The sequence below is a fragment of the Protopterus annectens genome, chromosome 7.part1, assembly GCF_019279795.1.
Source record: "Protopterus annectens isolate FY-2018-M chromosome 7.part1, PAN1.0, whole genome shotgun sequence".
Taxonomy (NCBI): Eukaryota; Metazoa; Chordata; order Ceratodontiformes; family Protopteridae; genus Protopterus; species Protopterus annectens.
Genome location: NC_056740.1, coordinates 146640897 through 146657541, shown reverse-complemented (window position 1 = coordinate 146657541; position 16645 = coordinate 146640897). Strand labels below are relative to the sequence as shown.

Genomic DNA, 16645 nt, shown 5'->3' with positions numbered 1-16645 from the left:
TAGAAGTTCACAGAATTATTTCCTTCTCTCTTCAAATTGTTTGAGGACCTGAGTAGCAGATGGGCAGGATAAAGCCTACTTATCTAAAGTTGAATTCAAAATTTCAGACACTCCCTCATCAGAAATCTTTTTATTTTGTACCCAGGTATTCCTCCTCAAAACTGCAACAGAAGTAGAGGCCCTAGACAGAGTATCTGCATGATCATATGCAATCCTGAAGGATTGTTTAACTACTTGGGAAATGCTGGAAACAATAGAAATGAGATGGACAATAGAAATGAGATGGACAATACCTTCATGGGAAGACAGATCTCTCAAACAGTCTATACAAAAAAGCAGACATTTCCATATATGGTTTTGATAGTTATGAATTCTATAAGCTTAAGATGAACAATTCTCATACCAAATCTAGCCAAAATCTTCCCTTCCTTGTCTACTGTGGAAGGGTTGGTTGATGACAGGAGCCTGTTCCCTGCTGGTGTAAATGTTGATAATATTGCAGGGTCTGGTTTAAGTTGAGAAAACAAGTTATTGCTTATTTGAGATGATGACTGAGCCCAAAGAGTCAGCAAAGGCTCTCTGTCATGTTTCTTTTTCTTTCTAGGAACAGCAGAAGTTGGACCAGCAGGAGCAGGATAAGTATCCATGCTGTGACTCAGGAAGGTGCTTTGGATGTGGTTAAAAGCAATGGAATGAGCCAGTCAGAAGGTGAGTTGTTAAAACAGTTTCCACAAACAGCACAGTTACACTTTTACACACAGTTAATATCCTGAAAACACTAATGCATAAGCAGAACGCAAAATTCCTATTAGAAACCCATTTGAAATATAATAATGGTAGGTAAGTTGTCACAGTGTGAACACAGCCACTACTTCACTCATAGGATTCTCTGGCCCAAATAAAACACTTCCCTCACAAAACATTAGTTTACATTCAAGAAATGTTATGTAAGCAATACATTTCTCCACAAAATGAGCCCTCACATCCACTAAAAATAGTGGCTCCTGATAGGAAGCTTTGGATATTGAAAAAAATATCGGGTTTCTTAAAGGACCAGAACCACTAAAGTAAATAAAAGTAAGCAAAATACATTTCATCCCTCTGGGATATTGCTCTTCTAAAGCTTCTGAGCTGCATCTTCATGAGATGGCAAGAAAGTACTGAAGACTTTCTACCTTGACTGCTGATTTTCCCTTTTGGAAGCTTGGTTGTTTTGTTTTTAGACTTCAGCCAGAAGGAACCAATACATCCTAAAGGCTACTGCAGCAGAGGGAATAATGAATATATGCTGCTGTTGTAACAAACTACAAAAATTCTGCATTAGTAAATATATATAAGTTGCACAAAAATGATGTACTAATTGCATATGACATCTGACACAATATATCAACACCTTTAAAAAATAAAATATGTAGTAATATGCAGTGGGGTCTGCAAGACTGTTTAGACACCAGATTAGCATTTTGAAGTAGACTAAAAATCATAATTTCCTATATAGAGAGAATGGAGAAATACAACTCACACGAAGAATAACTGCATGCATAATATGATGGCTGGGCTGTATGAACTAGTGAAAAAGCATGAGACAGCAAATAGTGTACAATGCAATGGCTAATGCCATGGTCTAAGAATTCTTAGTACTATATCTGTCTCTCTATAACTATCTGTATCTATATTGATTTTATATATATATATATATATATATATATATATATATATAGAGAGAGAGAGAGAGAGACACACACACACACACACACACACACACACACACACACACACACACACACACACACACACACACAATACATGTGCTCTTATCTATATACTTTGACCACTGAGTAAGGATTTTCCTCCTTTAACTTTAGGTCATTAGAATGCTGTCTGCCCTAATTTGTTAATGCATCTTTGAATGATATGGACTCAAATGTAAAGCAACCGATTATAATTTTAATTAGTGCAATCAAATCTGATCCATATTTTCTAAACACTGATGTCAGAAGTCATGTGCTGTCAACAGATCACCACTTGGTTGTGAGTTAGCCCAGACAGCTGCAGAAGTGGTTAGACAGTCGTGACAAATCCAAATGTGTAGTGGCTTCCTTAAAATGCCTAAGAGATGCTTTTATACGGTATGAGTTCAACTACCATGTCTAGAAGAATTGTTTCAATAAACCAGGGAAAGTTAGGAATATGGAGTCTGAATGGACTTGGTTTAAGACCTCAGCAGATGAGGTAGCAGAGGAGATGTGGATGAATGGCACTCATTGCTTGTCACAGCAGCAGCTGAAGGAACAAATGGTAAACACTAGAGGCGAGGGGAACCATTAAAGAAACAGACCTTCCATCTTACATGGAGTGCTATAGCAGGGAAGTGCCTTGATTTCCATGACTAGCCCACGAAATAATACATAACTCTGAAAACACCCCAGCCCTACAAAATCTTTTGCAACCCTATACAACTGCCAGGCCCTTGAGGTCTAGCACGCAAAATCTCCTCAAAGTAACCAAATATAACAATGAAGCTGGTAAGTCTGTCTACAGCCACTGTATAGCAAAAACCTGGAACTCCCTTCCTGCCCACATAACTGACAACAAATCCCCATCACAGTTCAAGAAACTTGTTAAAACTCACTTTTTGAATAATCGACTGTGCTCCTGTATCCCCCCTGGCTAATGTCTCATTAGAACACTTCATCTAACTTAAGTCAACTAATCATAGTACTGTACCCACTTAGGACTGCTAATCTACTGCTCATCCCATCTCTGCAGGAGGGAAAACTACCCCAGCAATGTTGAGCTCTCCATAAGCAACTAAAACCAGGAGATGACATATTGTAAATCAATTTGTTATCCTTCTCAGCTACAACCAGGCAAAGACATATAGTGAATCAATGTGTTATCCTTCTCAACTATAGCGAGCATTGTCTGCTCTCTCGGAGCATTATTCTATGTCTCTCTGATTTCATTATGATAGTAAATCTATCACAGGAATCCTAAACTTAGGAATATCTTCTAAAATGTAATATTATGTTGTAGAGAACGAATGTATCCTATCTGTTAGTTAATATGTATGTCAAAGTCTCTTTTATGGAAATTTTATGTCTATAGTCTGTCCTTAAAACTATGTTTTGTAAAAAAATTGTTGTATTGGAGCTTTTCTCCCCGGGCCTCCACTGAAAATGGACTTGTAATCCAGTCTCCCGGTCAACAAATGTAAAACAATAAAATAAATAAATAAATAAATAAATGACAGGAACATACATTACAAGGTCATGGAGAATAATTTCTGGATGGCCCCAAAAAGGTACTGATAAACCAAAAGATACTGGTGTGCTGTTCTTACCATGGGGGGAGCAAAACATGGGTCAATGTGCGGCTATTGAAAACTAAAAAACATGAACCTCTGAATACCGAACTTGAAACATCGAAAGGTAAAATTAAGAGGAAAAATTACTTCAATGAAAATAAATTAATTGAATGGCCATAGTCAGCCAACATCATGAACACAACCAACCAATGTGGGGGGTTGTGCCCCCACACCCTCACTAACTATATTTACCAACTCCAAAATCACACTATAGTGGGGAATAGAGCAAATTTAATAGGTTTCCCCCTTCACTTACCTTGTGTATCACATTACTTCCTGGCTGATGGCCAACTATGACCATTCGATGAATTTATTTTCGTAGAAGTAGTTGTTCACTAATTTCACCTTTCGATGTTTAAAGTTTGGTAATTAGCCATTCACAGTTTTTTTTATTTCAATAGCTGAACATGGACCCATAAAATACTGGCCTCCACTATGAGTACAGCTACTAAGTAGAATTAATGTATGCTGTGTGTGTATGCCTGAATCTGCTGGACGTGCATATCCTTTGAAAAAGAAATTCAAGGAACCAGTGCGAATGGAACCATTCATACCAATGATGTCATACTGTGGTAATTAAACAGTTCCCAGTAGTAAGTATTGCAGCACTGGATATGTCCAGACAGAAATCGTAACAGCACTCGATACTTGTGGTGTGTTATGGTTAGCATGTTTTTTCCTATATGGCATCAAAGGCTAGACTAGCACCATTGGACTGAAACTGGGCTGGTCATTTTTGAAAAAGGAGGCAGCTTAATGTCTTCCAGTTATAACATCTACTCCACAGCTTCTGTAAGAAGCCTGCAAAAGAGTATTAGTGAGGAGATTTCATCCGCATCTTAGCCTCCAAGGAAGAGCAATGTGGATTTTCTTTCCTGATCACTGATTAGCTCTTTATTCCTGCACAGATATTGCAGAGGCTGAGGAAGTTTCCTTGTTTACTGAGTATATGTTTTGCAGACTTGGAGTAGACACGTGAACTTGTGTAAAGTGCTGCAACAGTATGATGTACCTTGGGTCATTGCTGTTTGCCATTCAGTCTATGTATCTGCAAAATTAGAACTGTGTCTGGATTCCCAACATTATGTTACAGATGTTAAAGTGGTCAAGGCAGGTGTTTGGCTCCACCCCCAGCACCGCACTGTCTCCTCCTCCTGCTCATGATTTTCATGAGTGGATGTCAGAAGCAGCTGATGTATGGAGAGCATCCTTTCTAGGCATTTGAGGGCTGCACCATTGTTATTTACAGACAAAATCTTCCTTTTGGCCTAAAGTAAGTAATTTCTGGTGTGCAGTGACTGACATGAAAATGAGTATCTTTAAGTCAGAAGTCATTATTCACTCCTGGAACAGCCTGGATCATACCTCTCAACTGTCCAGATTTTCGCAGAAGGTCCAGATTTTTGCCACACATCTTTGGTCTGCTTCTCATAAAATCTTTGTTTTTCTGGCATATCACTGAGGATTAAAGTCACTAAATAATTACATACATCTAAGGCTCAGACTTCATATCCCTCAGAAAATGCATGCCAACCAAAATCTGTTTATTCTATCAACTTTATAACTTTATAAGATTAACATTTAACATCTGTCGCTATTTCTGGATCTTTGTCACCCATTATATTAGGGTTTGTCCAGATTTCTTGCACCAAGAGGCTAAGAGGTATGGGGGATTGTTCTGTGGATGTAACGGATGAGCAGAAACCTCAGGTAGAGCAGTCTGTGCATCATGGGGTCTTGTATGTGAATGAGGGGAGAGGGAATTTGTGATAACCAATGGATGTTTGAAGTGGCAGCAGTAATGTAGACACTGTACCTGAATATGACTGCAAGCCGAGACATTAGATAAGGTACCTTTGCCATTAGACAAGGTCTGTGGGGGTGAATGACAGGATGAAATCACAGATAACACCCACAGAAATAAAATTTCTTTGCAGGGTCAATGGACTTGCTCTTTATAACACAGGGAAGAGTTTAGTAGTTAAGATTCTTGAGTAGAGCCATTGCTTCCTTGGGTTGAGAGGAGTAATGAGGTGGTTTGAAGTGGTTTGGGCACCTAGTAAATACATTTTCTGGGCACTTTCCATGTAAGGAGCACCAGACACAGATCACAGAAATGATGCTCTTTGGAGCAGATCCAGGACATACTCATGATTCTCCACCAGCTTTTCTGGGAATTGCTGAGGATCACAGTGGATAAACCTAGGACATCTGTTATGGCTAGGCAAATCTGAGTGTCCTCCTTAGCTTGCTATCACTGCAATTCACAGCAATTCAAGTGGTTCAGAAAATGGATGAACAGAATACAAAACAGTTTTCCAGTATACCAGTCACAAATTAAATACCCTGTTGATAGCTGTAAACTGCTACTATACAAGTGAAGGGTGGAGAGTATGAAGCATAGCAGCTGGCTAGGAAAAAAAATTCTGATGATACCAGGATCTCAACAAAACCCATACAACATATCATTTTGAAGAATGAGATTTAGTAACGTTTCAAGATATTTCTAAGCTATACCTAAAATAAATCAAGATAACTGAAAACATCATTTTTCTGCATATAAAATAACACTGTATTTTAAAGCAGTTTTAACAATTTACGGTATCCATTCACGCAGTGAGTAGTAAACAAAACTAGAAGTCTCTCATTTGTCATAGTAGTGCCTGTCATAAAACATGGACCAACTGATTACACTGTGAGCACATATGTGCTAGCCTGAATCGATGTCACTAGGGATGTGCATGTGTTGTTCTCCTGGCCTCAAAAGCATAAGTGTATAAGCACTGTTCACCTTAGCAAAGTAAGTGATCATATCCTGTGCACATGGCTTCATGTTAATGTAGGTGTGTATATGTGTTTCACCTTGTTTCTTGCTACTGTAGGTGTTAATGCATGAACCACTTGATTTCAGGATATTTGGTGTGTACATCCAGGACTCACCTGGTTTCAAGTTACTGTGGGTATGCATGTGCCATTCACCTGCCTTTCAATCACTGCCATTCTGTTCTCGAAGCTTTATGGCAGTGCGAGTGTAAGTGTTCTCCTGGCTTTGTTAGTGAGTGTATGTTAGCAGCTCTGGCTTTGTCATTATGAACTGGCATGTGTAGTTGTCGTGGCTTTAGTTATCCATTCATCTCTGCCTGAATTACAGCTTCAGCTCAATAGTGCATTCTGTGTTACCACTCAAGCAAAGCAGTATTACCATCCTACTCCACCGCCATTGTGAAGTGCAACCCAGGTAGCTCCTCTGAACGAATCACCAACAAAGTTCTGCACTGCCATATCTGTAAAATGCAACAAATATTCAGATGTGAGTATCACATAATGCTATTTAAGCAAGCTGGAACTTCTACCCACACAAATCCCATTTAATAACTGGCTTAAGCAAATTGCTAATTAGGTTCATCTGACTCCAGTAACAGAAACCATGATTCATTATTTGTGCTGTCTGATCAGAACATACATCAGCATGCTGCGCTTTGAAAAGTAGGAATTATCTTGGCAAATCTTTGCACCTACTGTAGACTGCGAAGTTACTGCCTTTTTGTTTAAAGGACTTTATTAAGCATGCCAGTATTCAAAGAACAAAGTAGAAAGAAATTGAAAGAAAAATAAAGAAACAATGACCGTTGAATGAAGAAAAGTACAGTGAAAATGTTTTATTTTTTTTTTATATTTAATGAGTTTAATGTTTAATTTAATTTGATATACCTCCCAACTGTCTAGGTTTTCACAGAATGTCTAGATTTTTGCCTCATATTTTGGCCTATTCCTCATAAAATTTGTGGTTTTCTGGCAAATCACTGAGGACTGAAATAACTAAATAATGTCATACATTTGACTTTCAGACCATTTCCTTCAGAAAATGTATGTTAAGGCATATGTTGTTATTCAAGCAACTTTCTAAGTCTATAAGAGCAATATTTAAAATTTGTCCTTATTTTTTGGCCTTTGTCCCCCATTATTTTAGGCTTTGTCCAGATTTCTTGTGTTAAGAGATTGAGAGGTATGTTGATATGCAGAAGCCTATCACAGATCCAGCCCTTTATGGACTGCAATCAAGTTGTCACTTGTGCACACTTCCTAACTTCAGAAGAAAAAAAAAATCATGGAAGTTAAGTTGAAGAATCTACATTAGCTTTTTATTTGTTGCGTTTCTGATGTTGCTGACATATGTAGGAACACAAAAATTGTGATCTGCTCCATCACTCAGTTTATGATCAAGCTTGATCAGGAAGGAAGGAAGGAAGGTGGAAGAGCCTCAGGTACAGCAAATCAAAACCAAGAAAATCTAAAGGTGTTACTGCTCAGTGCTAGGAGTCTAAACAAAAACTCCACTCTCTACAACCTCTCCTTACTCTAGAGGATGCTGACATCAATGTGGTCACTGAGCTATGGTTTAAAGCCACAGAGAGCACACCTGCAGTGCAAGGCTATAATTCCTTCCACACATTTAAACCAGTTACTACACAGACAGGGACTAGTGGTGGAGGGGTCTTAATTTACATAAAAAATAAATATACCTCAAGACTGGTCAAACAGGGCAATATACTTGAGCTTCTCCATGTTCAAATCACCATAGGCAAAATCCCATACCAGTTCCTTGCAAGCTATAGGTTCCCCTCTATGACCCAGGAAACCCATAGCATGCATTTAAACTTACTGGAAACACTCACCATCCAACTAAATACATTATTTGTGGGTGACTTTCATTTCCTACTATTAACTGGGAATCATACATGATGCCAAACATACAGGCACTGAGATTACTGGATTTTGTAAACAAACTTCCTGGACCAGATTGTCAGTACACCAAACTAGGGATACAAACATACTGGATCTGGTCATCACTAATATGAGAAAGTGCTGCACACCTGCTAGTGTACTGTCTATTCTGGTAAGGTCAGACAACAAAATGGTCTCCTTTGAAGTAAAAGTAAAACCTAGAACCTCATCAAAATCTGGAATATTCAGGAACTACTCGAAGGCTAATTTCCTACTATTCAGTGATAACCTGACAAAATTTCAAGCCCACATAATCCATGAGAACACTGCTGCGTATGTGGTACTCTTCACAGAAACACTATACAAACATGGTAATAGCTTCATAGAGGCAGCTGTACCCACCAGGAAGAACTCAAAAAACAAGCCACCCTGGTGGGAAGAAAATCATGGCAAAAATTAGGAGGTGCAGCACCCAGCAGGATAAAAGCATTCTCAAAATAAACAAGCAACTTAGAGGGCAGAAATTTACTAAAGCCAAATTTTTGGTAAATTTAGCCTCCTAAGCCAAAGACAACCACAAGGCATTCTTTAGCTATGTCCACAACTTCAAAGGCAATACACAATTGTGCGCAGAGCTCATTGTTAATGCAGCCACCTTTACTGAGCCAGAAGATATAGCAAAACCGCCTGGCAGACAAATTCAGCTCCAACTTTACCCTATTCTCTCCCCGTCAACTTTCCCTTAGGAAATACCATCAAATATAACTCCTCCTGCTATCACTAGGAAACAGGTCCTTAATGTTCTCTCTAAGGCCAAGAACACCATATCAATGGGTCCGACAATATCTCAAGACGCTTTCTAAATGGCATGGAACATGACCTATAAGGCCCCCTAGAATTACTATTTAACTGCAGCCTCCAAACAGGATTCATGCCTCATGACTGGGGGACAGCAACAGTCATCCCTCAGCACAAAGATGGGCCAAGTACAGACCCATAAGCCATGGAAATAATCAATAATGACACAGGAAACCTCCAGACACTGGAACCAACCCAGTTTGGTTTTGTCAAAGGCAAGTCATGCCTACTCAGCCTGGTGGACTTCCTTAAGAAGGTCATCAAAGCAATGGATGAAGGCAAAATTGTACACCCTGCCTACCTTGACCTGGCCAAGGCATTTGGCACAATACCCCACTCAGGCACTGTTGACAAACTCAAGAGGTTAGGTACAAACCCTTATGTCACCCAGTGGATAGCTAGTTGGCTCACAGACAGGTGCCAGAAAGTTAGAACTGGGGAGTCTACCTCTGTAAAGAGGCCATTCAAAAGCAGAGTTCCTCAGGGATCAGTCCTGGGACCTCTACATTTTGGCATTTACTTCTCTAAAGTCAAAGCCAATGTCAATGGCCTCTGGCTGACTAAATTTGTAGATGCTTGCAAATTAGGAGCTACCACTGAATCCCCCACCAGCACAAATTTTCTCCAGGAAGGGCTAACAGAAACAAATAACTGGCATCAGGGACATGGACTAAAACTAAATGTCAAGAAATATATATAATAGCATCCTTTAGGAAGTCATCCACCATTCCTGGTAACTATCAAATTGACAACACACCCCTAAGACTTGACCCAGTAGTCAGGGACTTGGGAAACACACAGATAATAATCTAACCTTGGACCATCACATGCCTACAGTAGTGAAAAAATCATTCTATGTTGTGCAACTTATAAACAAAGGTATGGGATCTAGGTCCATGGAAGTCATTGCTCCATTGTATTAGGCATATATCAGACCTATCGAGTACAATACCCCACTTGGTATGTACCTAACCAGGCATATCCAACAACTGGAATATCCACAAAGGTTCCTCACTAAAAGAATGCAAAGTATAAGTAACATGTCCTGTGCAGATCACCTCAAGGCCCTATCCCTGTATTCTGTCTCCTACAGGCTGTTGGGAGATCTATGCTTGGCAGACAAGGCATTGTTAGACCCCAGAACCAGAACACAACAGTGAGGTAACAAACAGCTAGTACCAAACAGCTGTTTGGTACTATCTGTTTGTTTCCTCAGTGTTGTGTTCTGGTCCTGGAGTTTATCTTGGTGACTATTTTGCATTGTCAGACCCCACTCTGATGGATCTCTTGCATATCTGCAAACAAACAGCACCAGAGTTACTCATTCTAAAGACATAAATCTTGCCTATCATATAAATAAGTCTTGCTGGAGGGTCAGTTATATATCCCAGAGACTACCCCTTCTCTGGAACAGGCTCTCCATCTATGTGAAGCAGAATCCAAGTCAAGTGTAACTTGGACAATTGGATGGGGAACTGGAAACAAATGGTTCACCTCCCAGGGTCCCTGCTTGAAAATGCTTCATCTCATCCCCCCTGTTCACAAGAAGCATGGCTAGGCTTAAAAGTCCTCCTTGGTTAGACTAGTAATACCTATATGAACATGTAAAATGAAACATTCTTCTGGGTGGTGTGGGTGAGTGGACGGTGTGTTTAGACTCTAAGATTAGGATTACACAATAAGATGCACAGGCTGTCCTGTATTTATAGTTAGCGCAGAGTGAATAGTGTTTTCTGATGCAAAAGTGTTAACTCTAGTTTGGCTAGGTTTTTCTTATAGTTTTTACTGAAAGGTTTGTCTGTGTGACCTTTTTACCTTTTGGTTTGGATGTTATTTGGGATAATTTACAGGCATCTTTATGGTTGTAGACATCAGGCTTTAATGCTCTGTGTTTCTGAAGTACAGCCAAACAATCCACTTGTGTTATGTTAATGAGGTCACTAAAAGGGCTGACACATACATGTCCACAGCTAGTGGGGGTTAGATTTATTGACCTGAATGTACTCAAAAACTTAAAAAGTAAAAATTCATGGACATTCTGAAGCCATGTACTGAAACACTATCGCCTTAAAGGGTCATTTGCATATATCCCATTGGCCTTCATTACAGGAGAGCTTAGTTGTTTTTATTGCAGTTTTTACTGAATGGTTTGTCTGTGTGATTTTTCACCCTTTGGTTTCTATTATAACATCACATATCACTCAGACAAAAATTCCTCAAAAATGCAGTGGAAAGCTCTGCAAGACCTGGCAATAGTTTCTCTAATAAGGCATAAACATTAATGCAACCAGCATACTACACCAAGAAACTCTGCTTGGTAAGAGGTTTACTTTGCTTACTCACAGCTAAAACAAACAAACGAAAAGTTGCTTACAAGTTTGGAATGTTGACAATTGTAAGTCAGCAAGCTCTTAGCACTGAACTCTTGCAAAATCTCTCCTGGAATTCTCTGGTCTGATTAAAAAAACAGACAGCTGAAGTCAGAAAACCTCAGATTAAACTTCAGATTAAAAAAAAAAAATCAAGAGTTAGACCACAGGAATACAATTTCCTTATTAGAGAGTCAGTAGATATCTACACACAAGACCAGTGTGGAAATACAACTGGCTGACTTAATAGCACCAATAATTAACTTTTCAGCAGGTATTTCTAAAATAGCAGGAAAATGGGTACAAATGGAATAAGGATGAGGCATGCTGGCACAAAATTTAGCCTCCATGATAGGGAGGTCCCTTTATATGCCTCAAGTGTAAGATACCTAATAAAACGTTTTTGCAACTAGTAACAGTAACTGGGAAGGCTTTCAGATGAGTTCAGAAAGGCTAAAATGGCACTTAACCTTAACAGAAGAATACTAGACATCAGATTTTGATAGAGACTGGATGTAATCAAAAATGGTGGAAATAAAACAAGAAAAGTGGTTGAATCCCTGCTTATCAGATGGATAGTGAAATGCTTCCTTTTGATAGTATACGTTATTTGGTAGAATTCTTTTCTTTTTTTTTTAAAACAAATTTATTGTTTTAACATATAAGAGAAATATCATAACAATTTTATACAAATAATTAAAAATAGGTATTATTATAATATTCAACAAAACAACTAAAGTATTTACAAAGACATCCACTACAATCAGATCAATTAATTAAACTAAAATACTGTGCTATTGAAATTAGAATTTTTTTAACAAATTTTGTAAATTATCCCATACAATAAAATGTGATGTTTTTCTAGTTGTTCTCATTCTAATTGTGCTTATTTCCATATGACACATTATATTCATAACATTTTTAAATTCATTGAACGAAGGAGGTGTATCTGAAATCCAATTTCTAGTTATTATTTTCCTAGCCACTGTTAGGATAGACCATAACAAGGGAAGCTTAATCTTTTTAACACATTGAGGTACAGGTGTGTTGAATAATATAAGAGACTTAGAAATAATGAAATTATCTGTAAAAAGAGCCTGCAAAAATTCATTAATTGACTTCCAGAATTCTTTCAACTTCATACAGTCATAAAACATATGAGCCCAGTCAGCATTAATTTCTACATTACATCTCTTACATAGATTATCTTTATTATTAATTTTATTCATCATCAAAGGTGTATAAAAGATCTATGTAAAAATTTCCATGTATAAAGTCTCCAGACAATGGAAGATGTAGTTCTATAAGCAGATTCCAATATATATTGTTTATCTTGTTGAGTTGGTGGGTCCCCATTAATAGAGGTGAAATAATTCCAGTATGAATCTACATTGTAAAAAGTTTCTTGTCTGATAATTTTATGTATATATGAAAGTTTACCTTTATCAGAAACTTTATGCTGTAAATTTATTATCAAGTAATCAATCAGTTTTGGAATAGATTCTTTAACTGTTATAGACATTAGATCTATTCTATCAATGAGATGTTGTCTAAAGATCTGAACCTCTAACCAGCAAGTTTCTCTTAGATCAAATTCTTGTTTTAAGAAATCTAGATTTTTAACTTTATTATCAGATATCAGCTGATACCAGTACTTTAGATTATTATCTATAGCTAAATGAGCTCCTTCAGAAGTAGATGACATAAGCATACCCTGAGTATAAATTATAGCGAATACAATAAAATTCCATTCCCTATACCTAGGGTGCATGAATATAAAGTTACGATAACTAATAATAATATTTAATGGGTAACAGACCATATGTTTAGGTGTAATAGGTGAAGTACAAAATTCCTTTAGCAACCACAACATGGAGTTATTTATAATCATATTTTTATGTGTTAAGGAGATTTTCATGAAGTGCATACTAATTAGCTCCCAATAATCTTTCCATTTTGCGACATATGACCGATCTATTAATAAAGTAATAACTTTTATAATAGAAGAGATAATATATAAATTAAAGTCTGGAAAAGAAATACCCCCTTGAGACCAGCTATTAGTATGTTTCTTTAATGCAATCCTAGGTCTATTAGGTGTCCATAAGAAATTTAACATTAGTGTATTCAGTTTCTTGATAGTTATTTTTGTAGGTGAAAGTATTATTGATTGTATTAAGTATAAAATCTTGGGGAATATTATCATTTTAATAATTGTAAGTCTCTCCTCCATAGTAAAAAACATATTATTCCAGGTATTAAAAAGATTTTGTATATTAAGAAAACAGGTATTATAGTTATTATATATAATAGATTTAATATCTTTAGATAGTATTATACCTAAATAAGTTATCTGACCTGAGTTGGGTACATATTTAGTAAAATCACTAATGAGAGTATTTTTTGTGTATATATAGGTAGTATTTTAGTTTTTTCTTCATTGAATATTAAACCAGAAATACTTTTAAAATTCATCATTTTATCAAATAAAGACTGCATAGAAGAATTAGATCCTGCTGATGTAATTAGAACATCATCTGCAAAAAGTTGAATTTTTGATGTTGTATTTTCTTCTATTTCAAAACCCTCTATGTCAGTACTGTTTCTAATCAAATTAGCCCAAGGCTCCATTACTAAAGTGAATAATAGTGGAGAAAGTGGACATCCTTGCTTTGTACCTTTAAGAATGGGTATTTTTGTGAAACATATGTTCCTACCTTAATATAAGCCAGCGTTCCTTTGTATAAATGCTCAATTAAATTTACAAATGCATCAGAGAAATTTGTGCACTTCAGTAAGGTAAACAGATAGTCCCAACTTACTGAATCAAATGCTGAACCTATATCAAGACTAATAAGTGTTAAATCTTTCTTTTTCCTATTTGCAAAATCAATTAATGTTAAAGTTCTTCTTATATTATCAAAAGTATTTCTATTTACAATGAAGCCTGTCTGATCTATGTCTATAATGCCGGGATAATTGTCTTCAATCTATCAGCAAAAATACTCATAAACATTTTATAATCAACATTAAGTAATGAGATGGGTCGATATGAAGAACATCTAGTTGGATCTTTATTAGGTTTTAAAATTGGTGAAATAAATGTATATTGCCAAGATGGGGGTTATTAACTCAGTTTGGGCCAGAATAAAAACCTTATGTATTAATGAATATGTAGTTTTAGAAAGGATTTTATATATCTCTGGTATAATACCATCATTACCCGGTGCTTTGTTTGATTTAAGCTTATTTATTTGTGTAATAACTTCTGTATATGAAATACTCTTGTCCAATAGTTTAATCTGTTGTTTATTAAGCTTTTATTCATGTTTGTGGTTATAAACTCCTTTATTTTATCTTTAGGTTCCATGTTAATGTTGTTATGGTTAATCTTGTGAAAGTGATTTCTAAATTCATCCAGTATTTCTGGTATACTAGAAACATTCTTCTTTTTCCTTAGAGAAAAGATTTCTTTGATATGGTTTTGTTTATTCAATCTTTTGTTTTATTTTTAAGTCTATGTAAGTATTTGGGGCTTATTGAATAAGACAAAAACTTGTATTTCTCTAAAGTTATTTTAACTTTATGAGTTAAAATTTCTTTGTATTTCTCATTTAGTTTGTTTATTTCTTCAATAACTTTCTTGTCCATAATATTTTCTTTATTATTATGTTTATAAGAGTCTAGTTTACTTTGAATATCTAACAATTCCTTATCCCAAGATTTCCTTTTGTTATTATACCATCTGATACTTTGTCCATATAGATATGATTTTAAGGCATCCCAAACATAGACAATGGAGACTTCAGGAGTATTATTTATGTCTAGAAAATGTTGTACTTCTGAAAGTATATATTCTTTATAGTCTTTTAGCTGAGTTAAGTATGCTGGTATCCTTTTGATCTGAACATTATGAGTATTTTTATCATGAATTCAAAACAATTGAGTTATGATCAGATATAGGACATGAAATGATTTTGGAATTAATTAAATCTGTTACCATCTGGTTAGAAATAAAGACCCTATCTATTTTTGAATAAGTTTTGTATCTGTTAGAAAAAAGGTGTATGGTAATGATTTTGACTCTATCTGATTATTAATATCATTCAAATGATAAGAATTAGCAAAATCATTTAAATGTTTTGCATTAGATGTAATTCTTCTTTTCTTTATAGTGGTAGTATCACTTTCATGTAGTATACAACTAAAATCACCAGCTAAAATAATATCCCTATAGAGAATGATATGATCTTATCAATATGATGTTTCACTGTATTAATACCAATTCCAGGTATCCAGTATACATTAATTAAAGTGTAAGTCTTCCCATTAATTTGTATTGTAACCATACAAAACATTCCTTTGTCATCCTGATAAGACTTAATGGTTTTAGGAATGGGCATACTTTTATTCCATAAAATAGCCACTCCTCTTTTTTTCCTGAGTGTGCTCTGAACTAACCAATACTGCATACTTATTAGTGGCTAGTTTATCAATATCTTTTTTCAAGAGATGGGTTTCTTGCAGGAAGACTAGATTGGCCTTGTGTAGATTAATGTATCTTATTAGGCTTGCCCTTTTACACGGATTATTCAATCCATTAATGTTTAAAGAAATTCCTTTTAAAGATGTCATTTGGCATTTTTAAAACTCAAGAATCTTATGATCGAAATAACAAATAACAAGATAAATAATGTTACATCTCCTCTTTTAGGTGTACCTTTAAATATAACTGTATTTATTAAATCTCTTATGGGATTTTGTATAGGATTCAATTTTGTTTGTAGTGACAATGAGTGTACAAAATATATTGTGGATGTCAAAACTATATACATATAACAATGAACAAGTGAAAATAATGTAAGGATTAAACCTTGCATCCCGCCTGGAGTTGAAAACTCCAACTTAGAGCAGTATTTACTACTCAAGTTAACCCCCTACCCTAAGCAGCAGTACCTCAGCTACCACCTTATCAATTTAATACTAGTTATATTTAACTGAGGTTAACAGTTTTCAATTCAATTATCTATCAAGACAAAACTACACATTTGGTAAAACAGCATCATATAAACTAAAATAAACTTTTTTTTTTTTTTTTTTAAACTGTTCATACTATTATGTAGATCTATGTAATATATAACACTTGAATTCTAATAGCATTCAAATAATCTTAATGTTAGAAATCAAGAGGAGAGAAAATTATGTTCTAACATTCATTTAAATCAAAAACTTTGGCTAATATGATTCAGACATTACATGCATTAAGATGCATCTATTTTCTGTCATGTGAATTCTTTCAACAGCTTCCAAAAAATCTTGAATTGTT

At 35.8% G+C, this 16645-nt stretch overlaps 1 protein-coding gene across 1 annotated transcript in view; it reads right to left on the bottom strand.

The window, feature by feature from the left end:
- The window catches only part of UROC1 (urocanate hydratase 1), a 1269467-nt gene that overhangs the window by 78905 nt on the left and 1173917 nt on the right, over positions 1–16645 (bottom strand). The window contains exon 19 of the mRNA XM_044078604.1: positions 6570–6651. Within this exon, the coding sequence (XP_043934539.1) occupies positions 6570–6651 (82 nt within the window). The remainder of the gene's footprint in view (positions 1–6569; positions 6652–16645) is intronic.